Source organism: Sarcophilus harrisii, chromosome 3, assembly GCF_902635505.1.
Source record: "Sarcophilus harrisii chromosome 3, mSarHar1.11, whole genome shotgun sequence".
NCBI lineage: Eukaryota > Metazoa > Chordata > Mammalia > Dasyuromorphia > Dasyuridae > Sarcophilus > Sarcophilus harrisii.
In genome coordinates, this window is record NC_045428.1 from 358864791 (window position 1) to 358878023 (window position 13233).

At 53.1% G+C, this 13233-nt stretch overlaps 1 protein-coding gene across 1 annotated transcript; it reads left to right on the plus strand.

The window, feature by feature from the left end:
• Nucleotides 1-1369: 1369 nt before the first annotated feature.
• C2CD2L (C2CD2 like) lies at nt 1370-11989 on the plus strand. Its single transcript, XM_031960120.1, has 14 exons — nt 1370-2120; nt 4178-4273; nt 4961-5080; nt 5270-5380; nt 5891-6007; nt 6101-6224; nt 6505-6613; nt 6826-6890; nt 6980-7107; nt 7212-7386; nt 7938-8039; nt 8207-8340; nt 8780-9065; nt 10913-11989. The coding sequence occupies exons 1-14, from the start codon at nt 1764-1766 to the stop codon at nt 11122-11124; spliced, it is 2136 nt and encodes a 711-aa protein (XP_031815980.1). The 5' UTR covers nt 1370-1763; the 3' UTR covers nt 11125-11989.
• The last annotated feature ends 1244 nt before the right edge of the window (nt 11990-13233 follow it).

Here is a 13233-nt window from a genome sequence, read left to right on the forward strand (position 1 = left end):
GTAGCTCTACGCTGCCTTCAGAAACCACCGGCTTCCCCCAGCCAGGGCTACCCGGCCAACTATTAGCTACTCCCTCAGGCCAAAAATCTGTAGTCTACTCCCTAAATCCCCTGGGATTAGGGATGTAAACCTGGGAAACTCACCGCTGTCTGAGCTTCCCAAGGAGAGGAACAGTAGGGCCTGGAGTTGATCTCCATGTAGCCCGAATCCCCACCCCCTCAGGCCCCCTGGGGCTAGTACAGCCATAGCTCAGCCTAGATCAGCCCGGTCCTGCTCTCCAACCTCTCAGACTGCATAGTTTACTGGAATTTGGGTCACTCCCCAGACTAGTAACTGGATTTATGAGTTGGGGGAGGGGGCGAGAATAAAGGAAAAGGAAGATGTTAACCCCTTTTCCTCCCTCCTCCAAGAGAAAGGGGCCGAGCGCCTACATCTTTTCCGTGTTTTTTAGGGAGGGGTTATTAGAGGAAATGAATAAGCTCAGAAGTGTTTCACCGGGGACTCCACACTGCGCACTCCCTCGGTCCCTTCCCCCCTCCCCCCCAATCCTATATACTATTGGAGTTAAATCCACACCAGAATCCTCCTTGCCGGTTCCAACAGCCGGGACTGTGGGGGCCACAATGCCCGCTTTCTGCGGGTCGGGTCTCAGGCGCCTGGCGCTTCTGAGAGTTGTTACCGATGTTCCCATGGCACTTGTTCCATCACTAGCCCAACTCCCTAGTCCGTGCGAGTTCCAGGAAGCAGGAGGTGTCCCTACGGAAGAACATAGGCAGGCTTAAGGAGCTCACACCCAAACCCTTCCAACTCCCACCCTCCAGAACAGATCCCTTCCAGGGCCCCGACCCCCGGAAACGGCGTCCGAAGGTACGGGATCGATACGTGGCTAGAGGAGGGAAGGTGTTCAATAAGCCTCGTCCTGCGCCCCCCGCCCCCGCCTCCTCCCACTCGCCGCCCCTTCCCTTGCCTGGCCAGGATCCCTCGTCTAACCCAACGGGGGGCGCCCCTCCCCCCCAGCGCAGAAGGGGGAAGGACACGGAGCAGCGACGGGCGCGGGGACTAGCGGAGGGAAGGCTGGGCACAAGTTCGCTAGCGCCCTGGCTCCCTCTGGGCCAGCGAGCCCCCCCCCGCCCCCCCCGAGATGGGACCTCCGGTGGGAGAGGGACGGAAGGGGGGGGGGGGGGGGGAGGAGGTGACTCGGAGGGTGGCGCAGACCCCTGCCGGTGCGCATCCCGCCCCTCACCTGCCCTCAGACAGGAAGGCGGCGGTGATGCTGCTGCCCCCGCCCCGGGCGGGCGGCCTCCCCCGGGCTCCCGGCTCCGCCGAGGCCCCGCCCGGGCGGGCGCGGCCCCTTTAAGGCGCGGCGGGGGCGGGGCGTCGGCCGTGTTGTCAGTGTCAGCTCTGCGCACGCAGCCCTCCCCGCGCCGGCCCGAGCCCCCGGAGCCCCCCGAGCGGAGCCCGAGGCAGCTCCGGCAGAGCCAGCGCGGCGAGCGGGAGGCGAGCAGCCGGCAGGCCGGAGGCGGGGAGGAGTGAGGGAGCGAGCCCGGGCTGAGCCGTCGGCGCCTCCCCGCGATGTGACCGGGCGAGGCGAGAGAACCCGGCGCCAGCGAGAGCGAGCCCGGCGTCCGGGCCCCCGCCCCGGCTGCCCCTGAGCCCTAACCAGTCCCGAGCCCCGCGCGCCGCTCCCCGCCGGCAGGGCCGCCCGGCCATGCTCCCCCGGGGCGGCTGCTGAGCCGGAGCCGGGCCGGGCCGCCGCGCGGAGCATGGATCCGGGCTGGGGGCGGTGGGACGTGGGCTGGGCGGCTCTGCTGCTCCTCTTCGCCGCCTCGCTGCTCACCGTGGCCGGCTGGCTGCTGCAGTACGCCCGCGGCGTATGGCCGGGGCCGGCGCGCCGGGGCCGGGCGCCGGGGCCGGCGCTCGGGGCGGCCGAGCCGGGGGGCTCCCTGCGAGAGCTGGGCGTGTGGCGCTCCCTGTTGCGCCTGCGGTCCGCCCGCGCCGGCGCCCCGGAGGAGCCGGGTGTCCGGGGCCTCCTGGCCTCGCTTTTCGCCTTCAAGTCTTTCCGGGAAAACTGGCAGCGCGCTTGGGTGCGAGCGCTTAACCAGCAGGCCTGCAGGGACGGGGTGAGTTGGAGGGGCACTTTCCGGCCGGGGCGCCCGAGGGGCTCCGCGAGCGCGCGCCCGCGCGTCTGTGGGACCCCCCAGCTGTCCCCGCTCCCCTGAGCCCGCCTAGCAGAAGGGGTGGGGGCCAGGGGGAGGGATCGCGCTCTGCCCCCATTCCCCGTCCCCGTGGGCGGGGGAACCTGAGCGCTCCCAAACCCGCGGAGAAGTTGCTGTTCTCATAGCAACGCTAATCCCGGTGTGCGGGAGCTGCTTCTCCACCTGGAGCTGGGGCTGGCGGGGAGGGGGGCAGGGCCGCGGGCGGAGGGCGAGCGCCCAGACACCTTGGGCATCCACCTGGCCGCTCCCTCCCTTTCCCGGCCTCCAGCAGGCACTGCCCACGTCCCGAATCCCAATTCCAGAGCTACCTGCTTCCCACCAGCCTCGGCTCTGTCCGTCCTTGTGCCCTCCTCCGTAAGGACGGGGGGACAGAGACCGGGGGAGTTACTCGTTTGAGATACTGGGAACCCACTGGACCTGACTCCCAAGGACCAGTGGAGGCTCCAGCCGGGGCAGGGACCAGTTCACTTCCCCAGGATTGCACCATGGGACATCTGATTCCTAAGGAAGTGGGGCAGAAAAGCATTTGTCACGAGACTGGGGCGGAGGGCCGGACTTCCCTGGCCTGGAGCCCCTTACCGGCGCGGCCCAAACATTTCATTCTCTCCCTCCCCCTTTTCCTCTCCATCTCGCTCAGTTCTTGGAAGAGATTCCCCATTAAACTAGCGATCCTGAGGTCCGGCTTCAGGCTCCCTAATAGGTCTGAAGACTCAGCAGCTACACGGTCTTGTTATATTTCCCCCTTGTGCCCTCTAGGGTCGAGATGGCACTTGTCAGTGCAGCCCTTGACCTCTCCCTCCCCTGTGCCCAGCTCTGTGTACCTTGTCCTCAGACGCCAGTGGTTTCTCTAAGGTTGCCAGTTCAGCTGGACATTGGACTCCCCTAGGTGTGGGGAGACCTGGGTCCTGAACAGCATCATTCACCTCTGAGACCCCCCCTCCCCCCCAGAGGCCCTGGGCCTGAGCCAGGATTGGGGGGAAGCTGCTGGATCAGAAGCACTCACTGACTTGTTTTGCCAAGCAAATGCGCTCTGGGGACTTGCTCCCATTGCCAATAAGTCTTAGGGAAGGAGCCAACTTGAGCCCCTCCCCCCAGCCAGTGAGCTCTTCCTGGCTTATACCCCTTGTTGAACCCTGGGTGAGCCTACTGTCTCCATCCTGCTCCTGCTGAGCTACGGGTGATTTAGGAGCCAGCTCTTCCCAGGTTTGAGCTAAGGAGCTTTCATTTTAATCTCGCCCTGGGGGAAGAATTAGTTAGTATCCTGGGCCCCTTAGGGATTTGAACCCTTGTTCTGTCCTTTCTCCTGATCCTAGCTCAGTAGATGCCGGTCTTGAGACAAGACTGTATTCTTAAAAACCTCTCTGTTTCTGACACTTAGTTTCTCCTCTCTTCCCCTTGCCTAGCCATTAAAAAAAAAAAATTTTTACAACTCCACCCCCATGTGTCAGCCTGAAACATTCCACCCAATAGATTTTTATCCTCAGTACAAGCCCTAGGCTGCAACCACTCCTTCCCCAGCGCTTCAGTCTTTAGAAATAATGTTTGTAAACTGTAAAGCAATCGGTAATTATGAATTGTTGTCATTATTATTGCATACTTCTCCTCTTTCCCTGGGTTTGATTATTTGTTAAAGAGGATAATCATAGCCTTTGCTGGGAGTGGGGAGGAGAAGAAATGTATTTTAGGGAGAACAGGTGCTTCTGTCTTCTGTGCCCTGGGCTCCCCGGACTCTTTTTGCAAAGATGACATCAACCAGGTCCTCTGGTGAGGAGGGCTTTTTAGAAAGGGGAACCCCCTGCACTGAGGTCTTTTGGTCCAGGGGGAGGCCAGGAGCCAACCCTGCAGCCGAAGTGACTGCAGCTCCCAGGAACCTAGCCAGATGGAAACAGACCAATTCTGATGGGGGTAGGGTCAGCTCCAGGAAGCCTGACCCTCCTCTCAAACTCCATTTCTTTTTCTAGAGCTCTATCCAGATCACTTTTGAAGAGATACCCCAGCTTCCACCCAATGCTTCTATCAGTCACGTGACCTGTGTGGACCAATCTGAGCACAGCATGGTGAGGGGTGGGATAATGCTTGGATGGGTCATAGCCAACTCTGGATCCATAGGGTAAAATCTTAGAGTCCTATCAATTTTCTATACCTTTTCTTTTATTTCTTTTACCTGTTGAATTCCAGCCCAACTGACATCCTACCTCCTCCAGGAAGCCTTCCATAAACATCCCTCTCTTTTTTTTTGGGGGGGGGGGGTGGCGTGAGGCATTGGGGTTAAGTGACTTGCCTAAAGTCACACAGCTAAGCAAGTGTTAAACATCTGAGTTCATATTTGAACTCAGGGCCTCCTGATTCCAGCTGGTATTCCATCCACTTCACCATCTAGCTGCCCCAATCATCCCTCAATGTCCTTCCTCCCCTCCACCCCCCATCTAACATCAGGGTGCTTTTTGTCTCTAATGGGATAAAGAAAATCGTGGATAATATTGTTATCAGTGGGTGTGTCCTGTCTCTCCACTACTTTTCCAGAGCAGAGACCATGACTTAGCCAAACTCTATCCCCCAGTGCCAAGGACAGTTTTGTGCTTGAAGTAACTCTTGTAGCAGAGTTCTGGGGTGCCTTTTAGTTCCCCAGTGATCTGCAACAGGGAGGGGAGGGGAAGGATCTGTGTTGAAATGTGTGCCCAGATAGAGAAGCTGGAGAGGAGTCTGAAGTCTTTGCTTCTCTTTCCTCCCTGCGCCTGCCTTAGGTTCTTCATTGCCAGCTCTCAGCCGAAGAGGTTCAGTTCCCCATCTCTGTGACCCAGCAGTCTCCAGCTGCCGTCTCCATGGAGACCTACCACATCACCCTAACACTTCTTCCCGCCCAGGTAGAGGGGAAAGGGGGGAAACTGGGGACTAGGGGTGAAGAGAGGAGGATGAGGTTGCCTCAAGTTTTGAGGTTTAATCAGAACATCCTTTTGGGAATGGAGACCAGGAAGGTGATTTGAAGAGAAGTGATAAAAGATGGGCAAGCACGAGACCCATGTATCTCTTCTACCTCTCCATCCTGTCCTTAGCTGGAAGTCAACCTGGAAGAAATAGCCAATGAGGGGTTGCTGATATCCTGGGCCTTCAAGAATGGTCCTGAGCTAAATATGACAGTTTGTCCCAAGCTGCAGGGGAAAGAGGTGAGTAGGTTGAGTGTGTATGGATGTGTAAAACAGGAAAGGTGATGGAGAGTAGTTGGGGAAAGGTAGGAAGACTGAGTAGGATAGGAGCTGGAATAGGTTGGGAAGACCTGAAGGATTAGATGAGAGGGGACTAAGGGAAAGTGGATCAGGGAGAGAAGGGGGAGTAGGAGGCAGCTGAAGGCAAATTCAGTGGAAAATCAGGGATAGCTAGGGGAGAAGGCAGCTAAGTGGTGCAGCTAGGATAGCGTGCTGGGCCTGGAATCACTAAGATATGAATTCAAATCCTAAATGTGTGACCCTGGGTAGGTCACTTTACCCTGTTTGCCTCAGTTTCCTCATCTATAAATGACCTGGAAAAGGAAATTTCAAACCACTCCAGTGTTTTTGCCAAGAAAACCCCAAGTGGGTCAAGTCAGACACGGCTGAACAAAGTGGAGCAGGCTAGGAGACTGTGATTCCTCTCCCTCTTTTTGCTCACTTTCCTCTCTCTCTCCACCATCCTTGCAGAGAAGTGAGGAACAGGTGGATCCATCTACTATTGAGGAGTTGATTAAGGATACCATTGTCAGTACAAAGCCTGCCATGATGGTGAACCTCAGGGCTTGTCCAGCTCCAGGGGGCATGGTGAGTAGATATATGAGGAGATTAGGGCTGAAATCATGGGTTGGATCCTATCCTTCTGGGGACTTGTAATGCTCCCTTTCCACCTGTCCTTAGGTATCCTATGAGAAGCCAACCACGGGGCCTCCAGTTCAACCAGCTGCCCCCAAACCCATTCGGCTTCTGTTACGGCAGTTAAGAGCAACCCACGTGGGTGGTGAGACAGGAGACGAGACAGGAGGTGAGCAATTGGAGTGGGGAGGGGCTGTTGGGGGCAGTTGAGAGATTCTAGTGATATATTTTTAAAACTTCATGATTCATAGACTTATGCTCTTGGTAGTATGGTTGAAATATTTGGAGTTAGGGGCTCTGATTCTGGCTTGTATTTTTATTTTTAGCTGTTATTTTGGGCAAGTTACTTCTTTACACATATAATGAGATTAGACCTGATAATCCCTAAGGTCCCTTTCAGCTCTAAATGATTTTTATCTCTGACTTTTTGACCTCTGGTTGCCTTTCAGGAAATGGGGAGCTATGCTGTGTGGCGGAGCTGGACAGCCCTCAGCAGCAGAAGTGGACTAAGCCAGTGCAAGCTGCTCCAGAGGTTGAGTGGATGGAAGAACTGGCTCTGTAAGGAATCTAACTCTCCTTCTCCCCTATGACACTGATATTGTCCTGGCATACTGAAGCTGCCTCCAGGAGACGACCCTGTTCAACAGCCCTTAACTTAATGGGACTCTGGGCGAGTGATGGTCACAAGACAGGGAGGAGAGGGGTTGCCTCGGAGGATATGGCTTTCCCCTCCATCAGTAACCTTCCACTGCCCTCTCCTTGGTCCACAGGGAAATAGGTCCCCAGAGCCGGGAGCTGACGCTGAAGGTGCTGAGGAGCAGCAGTGCTGGAGACAGTGAGTGTGCACAGGGAGGATAGCTTGGGAGTGGGTGGTCTCACGGTGGGCATCACTTAACCAACTACCCCTCCCTTGCTGTGTTGCAGGTGTCCTTTTGGGCCACACCACCCTGCCTGTGGGGTCCCCGTCCAGACACACGTCCAGAAGGCAGCTATGTCCCCTGACTCCTGGGCCAGCAAAGGCCTTGGGACCAGTTGCCACTTTAGCATTAGAGGTAAGAACAGTTTCTTCATGGTGGGGAGGCGCTGTACATAGGGGAAGATATCAGGGGGAGCGTGGCACCTGGATGCCAATTTTCTATGTCCTTTTTCCTGGTAGCTCTTATATGAAGAAGGCTCCCCTGGCAGCCTGAGCAGCCCAGTCCCACCCACCCCACGACCCAGCATCACCCCCACCAAAAAGATTGAATTGGATCGTACCATAATGCCCGATGGCACCATTGTCACCACAGTGACTACTGTGCAGTCCCGGCCTAGAGCTGATGGCAAGCTAGGTAAAAGGGGAGGTGATACAGAGACTTGGGGAGGAAGAGGGAGGCCTCAGAGCTGGCTCTGGTCAGCTAAGCTGAAGCTAGCCTTCTGGAGAGGAGGGACAGAAGGAAGTCCCCAGACCCTGAATGCCATAGTGGATCCTGACTCATTCTCTGTGCACATCTCTCCAGTCCTTTCTGTGTTCTGTTTTCCCCTTTACTACTGACCTGCCTCCTCTCTTCCTTCTTCTCACAATACTTTTCTCCAGTCCTTTCCGCGTTCTGTTTTCCCCTTTACTCCTGACTTGTCTCCTTTCTTCCATCTTCTTGTGGTAGTTTCCTCCATTCCCTTCACCCAGTTTTTTTCTTCAGACTCATTTGCCTGCCTGTCATCTTTTGGGTCTCCTTGGGCGCTGTTCTTACGCCAGTAGGTTTTATGTCTCTTTCTCCTTCCCTACTACCTGTGTTCCTTCTTCTGTCCCTAAGCTCCTTGGTAGCTTAGTTTGCACCTACCTAGAAGTTACTGGGGGGATTGAAAGTGCTCCCAACTCACTGATCTTTCTCCTTATCCATAGACTCCCCCTCTCGTTCCCCCTCCAAGGTGGAGGTCACAGAGAAAACAACAACTGTGCTGAGTGAGAGCAGTGTCCCCAGCAGTGCCTCCCCCAGCAGCAGCCGTGAGTGTGGGGGCAGGGGTGGCGCAGTGACCACAGTGTGGGGTTGCAGTGCCACAGAATGACGCCGGTACCCAGGCATCATACAGCAAAGAAATTGGGAGCTGGGCTGGGAGAAGATTCTGGTGTCTGACAACATGAAGGGCTGATAAGTATATACCGTTTGGCAGGGGACAGCCACCTTTCCAATGGTCTGGACCCCGTGGCAGAAACAGCCATCCGACAGCTGACAGAACCCAGTGGACGGCCAGCTAAGAAGACCCCCACCAAGCGCAGTACCCTCATAATCTCTGGTGTATCCAAGGTAAAGAGGCTAGTGGGCATGGCTGTCCCTGAAACACAAGGCACCATCCTTTATCTCCATCCATGTATCTGTACTGGCTATGGCTGTGAAGACTCTTCCAACCCTCAACTCAGAATCTCTGGTTTCCTTTAAAACTAAGGTCAAGTAGCAAATCATCTAGGAGGCCCTTCTTGGTCAAACTCCCATTCCACCTGCAGTTGCTAGGGCCGTCCCACCTAAAATTACTTCTCTCTACTTTGAATTTATCTTGTAGATTCCGATTTATGTATGTTTTTGGTCTTCTCCCCATTAGAATGTAAGCTCCTATTTTTGCCTTTCTTCCTATCTCTAATACTTAGCATGGTGCTTGGCCCACAGAGAAATTGCCTAGTAATTTTTTTATTTATTAGCTTACTGGCGGGGTGTCCTGCCAGCCCTTAGCTGCCTGTCTTCTGCCCAGGTTCCCATTGCCCAAGATGAGTTGGCATTGTCCTTGGGTTATGCAGCCTCCCTGGAGGCTTCCATGCAGAATGAGGCGGAGAGCAGTGGGGCCCCGTCTTCGCCTCCCCTGGAGCCCCCAGCCATGTCCCCTGGACCTCTGGAAGCCCTGTCCAGTCCAGCGGGCACTCAGGAGACAGATGAGACGACGCGCTCAGACATTTCAGAGCGGCCTTCTGTGGATGATGTAGAATCAGAAACCGGTTCTACAGGAGCCTTGGAGACGCGAAGCCTCAAGGACCACAAAGGTGAGGAGGGGAGAGAACAGCTCTCCCAGAGTCTTGGTTCCCAGTGTCCGGGGCCCTGATTGCTCCTCTTGGGCTCTAGAACATAACAGATCCCATTCTCTGGGTTTGTTTTTTCCATGCCTCTCCATGGGTTCACGGCCACCCTTTGACCTCAGTTCTGTCTGCACCAGTTTGTCTTCTCTAGGTTCCACCCAGTTTTTGTTCTCTGCCTCATCCCCACTTTGTCCTTCAGTCAGGCTTCTCCCATAGCCCTCTGTCCCTTCAGACATCAGACTTGCCTCATTGGGTGAGTGCCTCCAGTGCTTGTGACACAGCTTGTGGAAGTGAATGGTTATCTTTGTCCTGAGCCTCGAGGAGTAGGGGCTTACCGAGGGCATCCTGTCTCCCCGACTCATCCATTCTCTCTACCTGTTGTCTAGCTGTAACCTTCTGTGAATTCACCTAAGCCTTTCAGGAACCTCTTCACATGTTTAACCTCTACTCCAGCTTGGGATAATGAGTTCTTTAAGTTGATTGTTTCCTGTGTCAAGTAGGGCTTCCTTGTGTTGGTCCTGAATTACCTCTTTTCAAGCTTAAGAGACTCCTGTCTAAGTCAACAAACAGTTCAACAAACATTAAGTACTTAAGATGTATAGAGTACTACTATACTGGGTGCTTGAAGTCCAACATGGACTCTACCCTGACATATATTCTATTACTGGGGCACATAACACATGAAAGCTGAAAATCATTACAATCCAGAATGAAGTGTAAAGAAAACCACAGAAAGAAAATACCATGAGAAAACTTGAGAAAGGTAAAGTTTTAATCTTCTTGATGGCAGGGACCATGGTGTTCTATTTATTTTTGTAACTGTCATAGGGACCATGAGTTACACAGACTAGGGGACCATAAAAAGTTTTTTTCCCATTCAACATAATTGGGGAAAGCTTTGCAGAGGAGGTGACTTGTGGACTGGGCCTAGAAGAATGGTTGGGATGGAGATGGAGAAAGAATGAGTATTTATTTATTGATGGAGTCTGTGTGCAGGCACCGGGCTAGACACTTTCCAAATGTTTTTGATTTGATCTTCACAACAGCCAAGGAAGGTAGGTGCTATTGTTATTCTCCTTTTACATATAATAATGATAGTGCCTAATTATGTGTCAGGCACTTTGCTAAGCATTTTTTGGCACCTATTATTTTATTTGATCCTCACAACAACCCTGGGATGTAAGTGCTATTATTATCCCACTCTTTCACAGTTGAGGAAACTGAAGTACAGAGAAGAAATGGCTTCCCCAGGGTCACACAGATACTAAGTGGCTAAGGCCATATATGTTTATTAAGTGACTACTATAATGCTTGTAGAGAATTTGCCATCTACTCTTGTATCATAGGTGTATTCGCTAATAAGCATTAACATGACCTAAGGCAGAGGAGTGTGATGGGGGCCAGGACAAAATACTTTACCTCACAGGCAGTGGGGGGCCACGGAATGATTTTGAGCAGTGTCATGGCCTTTTCTTGGGATGTCACCCATCCTCCTGTCCCCCTTTGTCAACCTCCATCTTTCTAGCTTGAAAAGCTCATGCTCCTACACTGACTGCCTCCTGAGCTGCAGGGTTTGAAGCTGCAGGCAGGATTCTAAATTTTCCCTGCCTTTGTGTTTAGGAAGGATGTTTTTTGCTGCTTCTAGTTAGTTCCACCCTGGGGATGCCCAGGGCCTTCTGGGCCACAGCTCTACACTGTAGACATCTTTTGGATAGGACTTTTCCCCCATTTTACCTTTCCTCCCCCCAAACTTATGTACTTGTTGGTTTCTAGTCTACTTGGGTCTCAATCTTCTCTCTGCCCCATCCCCACAGTGAGTTTCCTTCGAAGTGGGACGAAGCTGATCTTCCGCCGGCGACCACGACAGAAGGAGGCAGGACTGAGCCAGTCACACGATGACCTCTCCAATGCGGCCTCTGTGCCCAGTGTCCGAAAGAAGGCTGGCAGCTTCTCCCGGCGCCTCATTAAGCGATTTTCCTTTAAATCCAAACCCAAGGCCAATGGTAGCCCCAGTCCCCAGCTTTGAGTGTCTCCCAACTACCACAGGACCAGGAAGGGGCTGAGATTTCAGCCCTGCCCTCCCCCTACCACAACCCCTACCAGTCCCATGGCAATCTGGGCTGGGGGCAGTCTTCTGGATGCTGGGAACCCCTACTAGCCTTAGGCTTTGGGGCCAGCCCACAATAAGGGCTAAGAGTGTCAGACATCCAATTCTGAGAACCGGGAAGAGGGTAATTAAGGGCAGGGAGCATGCAGGAAGGCTCTGTCCTGGTACACATGGGCCGAACCCAGAACTTGGTGCCTACTGATAATATTGTCCCCTCATAGAAATCCCAGGATGCCCAGCCCCCCGAGGCTTCCCTCTTTCCCTTTATTTATTCTATTTATACATGTGGTCTCTGACCCTCAGTGGGCTGGGGGTTGGGTGAGTGGACAAAAAAGGGCCTGGTTCCCAGGTGCCCTTTCTTTCATGCCCCAGGATAGGGCATTTTCCTTTGACCTGGGGTACCTAGGCCTCAGATCATCACTCAGACCAGCACCAATGTCTGCCCTACGGTACGTTGGCAACTCATAGGAAGCCGGGCCGGTGCCCGGGATGGGGGGCAGGTATTCCCCCCCTCCCTAACACCCCCATATCCTTCCCTCCCTCTTTATTACTGTTTTTGTACTTGATGCCTTCTCCATAGGCAGAAGGAAGGAGCCAGGGGCCAGGCGGGAACTTTCCCCAGGCCAGTATCGGCCATAACTGGCTTTTATTTAAGGAATGTGTGATGAAGGAGGAAGTGTTAACTCTGCACCTTTGTGAATTTCAGGAGACAATGATTTCCATTGCTGTGTGATGGCCTGGAACTTAACTTATTGAATTAAAATTAAATTGGAGTTTACAAAAACCAGTATTCAGTCTTCTTGGGAGTGGGGGGGGAGAAGAATCAGGCTCGAGAGGCATTTGTTGAGGTTCATCTCTAAGATGCCCAATGGGTAGGACCACCATTAAAGCATGAATTAGGGAAGGGAGAGGCAAAAGTTTCCCTGGAGCCAGCTGGGCCTCAGGAGCTATTTTGTCTGGGCTGAGGCTGAGGCTAGGCAGACCATTTCCTTAGTTCAAATACATGAGAGCTTCTCATCTTATCAGAAGTGTTGAGTGCCCAATTGTATGGCTGTGTATTGGGATGTATAAAGGAAGTGATAAGACAGCTAGTCAGGCCAGGGAACAACTTACTTCTACTTCATTCTCAGCTTTGATTAAATACCCTCTGTGTGCGTGTGCTAAATACTGTGCTAACTTTTGGGGATCCAAAGAAAAGCATAAGACAGTTAACTAGCAGTCCTCAAAAGCAGTTTAAAGTTGGACTTGGGTACAACAGTCCTATGTTTGGGGTAGGAAATGATCCTAGGAGGTATAAGTTTCCAAGTTGATTTTTATCTTGCCAAATGATGAGCTTTTGGAGATCGTGAAATCTAGGAGACCAGCCAGGTGGGAAATGAAGTAAATTCCCTATGTTCCCTTCTTAAAGAGCTGGGAGGAGTTTGACTTTCTCTCCTCCACCCTGTCTAGCCAGGAGGAAGAGGTCCCAGGGGCTGGGAGGTTGTTGAGATGTGAGTTTTCAATTTGATTTCATCATGCAAGATGAAGTGTTTCTGAAGAGAATGAAGTCCAGGGAATGAATCAGATAGGAATCCAAATCCTGCCTCAGATGTTAGCTACCTAGGTTCTCTCTCTAGACCTCTATAAAATCAGGGAATTGGACTAGAAACCTTCCGAGACCCCTTTCAGCTGTAGGTATGATTCTATGAATGGGCCCTGGGTAAGTCACCCTTCTAAGCCTCTTTGTCTTTATCTACTAGAAGATTAGATGATTTCTAAGAACCTCTAAGAGGCAGTATTCCCATTTTTGATTTCCTGATTCCCAAGTCCCAGGGCTCTACCTCAATTAGCTCTTCCTTAAAGGAAACTAATATTTACATCATGAATGGATCAGGTGGGGAAGGGTGTTTTGGAGGGTGGGGAAGAGTTAGGATCATTATTGGAGAGGAGAGAAAGAATAACCACACCTGATTCTGGCGGTGTTAGTGAGCCCTCTACCCCAGAGCCCACAAGGAAGGGAGTGTGATACAAAGGAAAGGAATAGAAGAG

What these genes read in the sequence shown, in the direction of transcription:
- C2CD2L (XM_031960120.1), top strand. Translation starts at nt 1,764, where the DNA reads ATGGATCCGGGCTGGGGGCGGTGGGACGTGGGCTGGGCGGCTCTGCTG. An exon ending in AGCAGGCCTGCAGGGACGGG is followed by an intron (nt 2,121 to 4,177) that starts GTGAGTTGGAGG and finishes TTCTTTTTCTAG; the next exon opens with AGCTCTATCCAGATCACTTT. An exon ending in AAGCCTCAAGGACCACAAAG is followed by an intron (nt 9,066 to 10,912) that starts GTGAGGAGGGGA and finishes CCATCCCCACAG; the next exon opens with TGAGTTTCCTTCGAAGTGGG.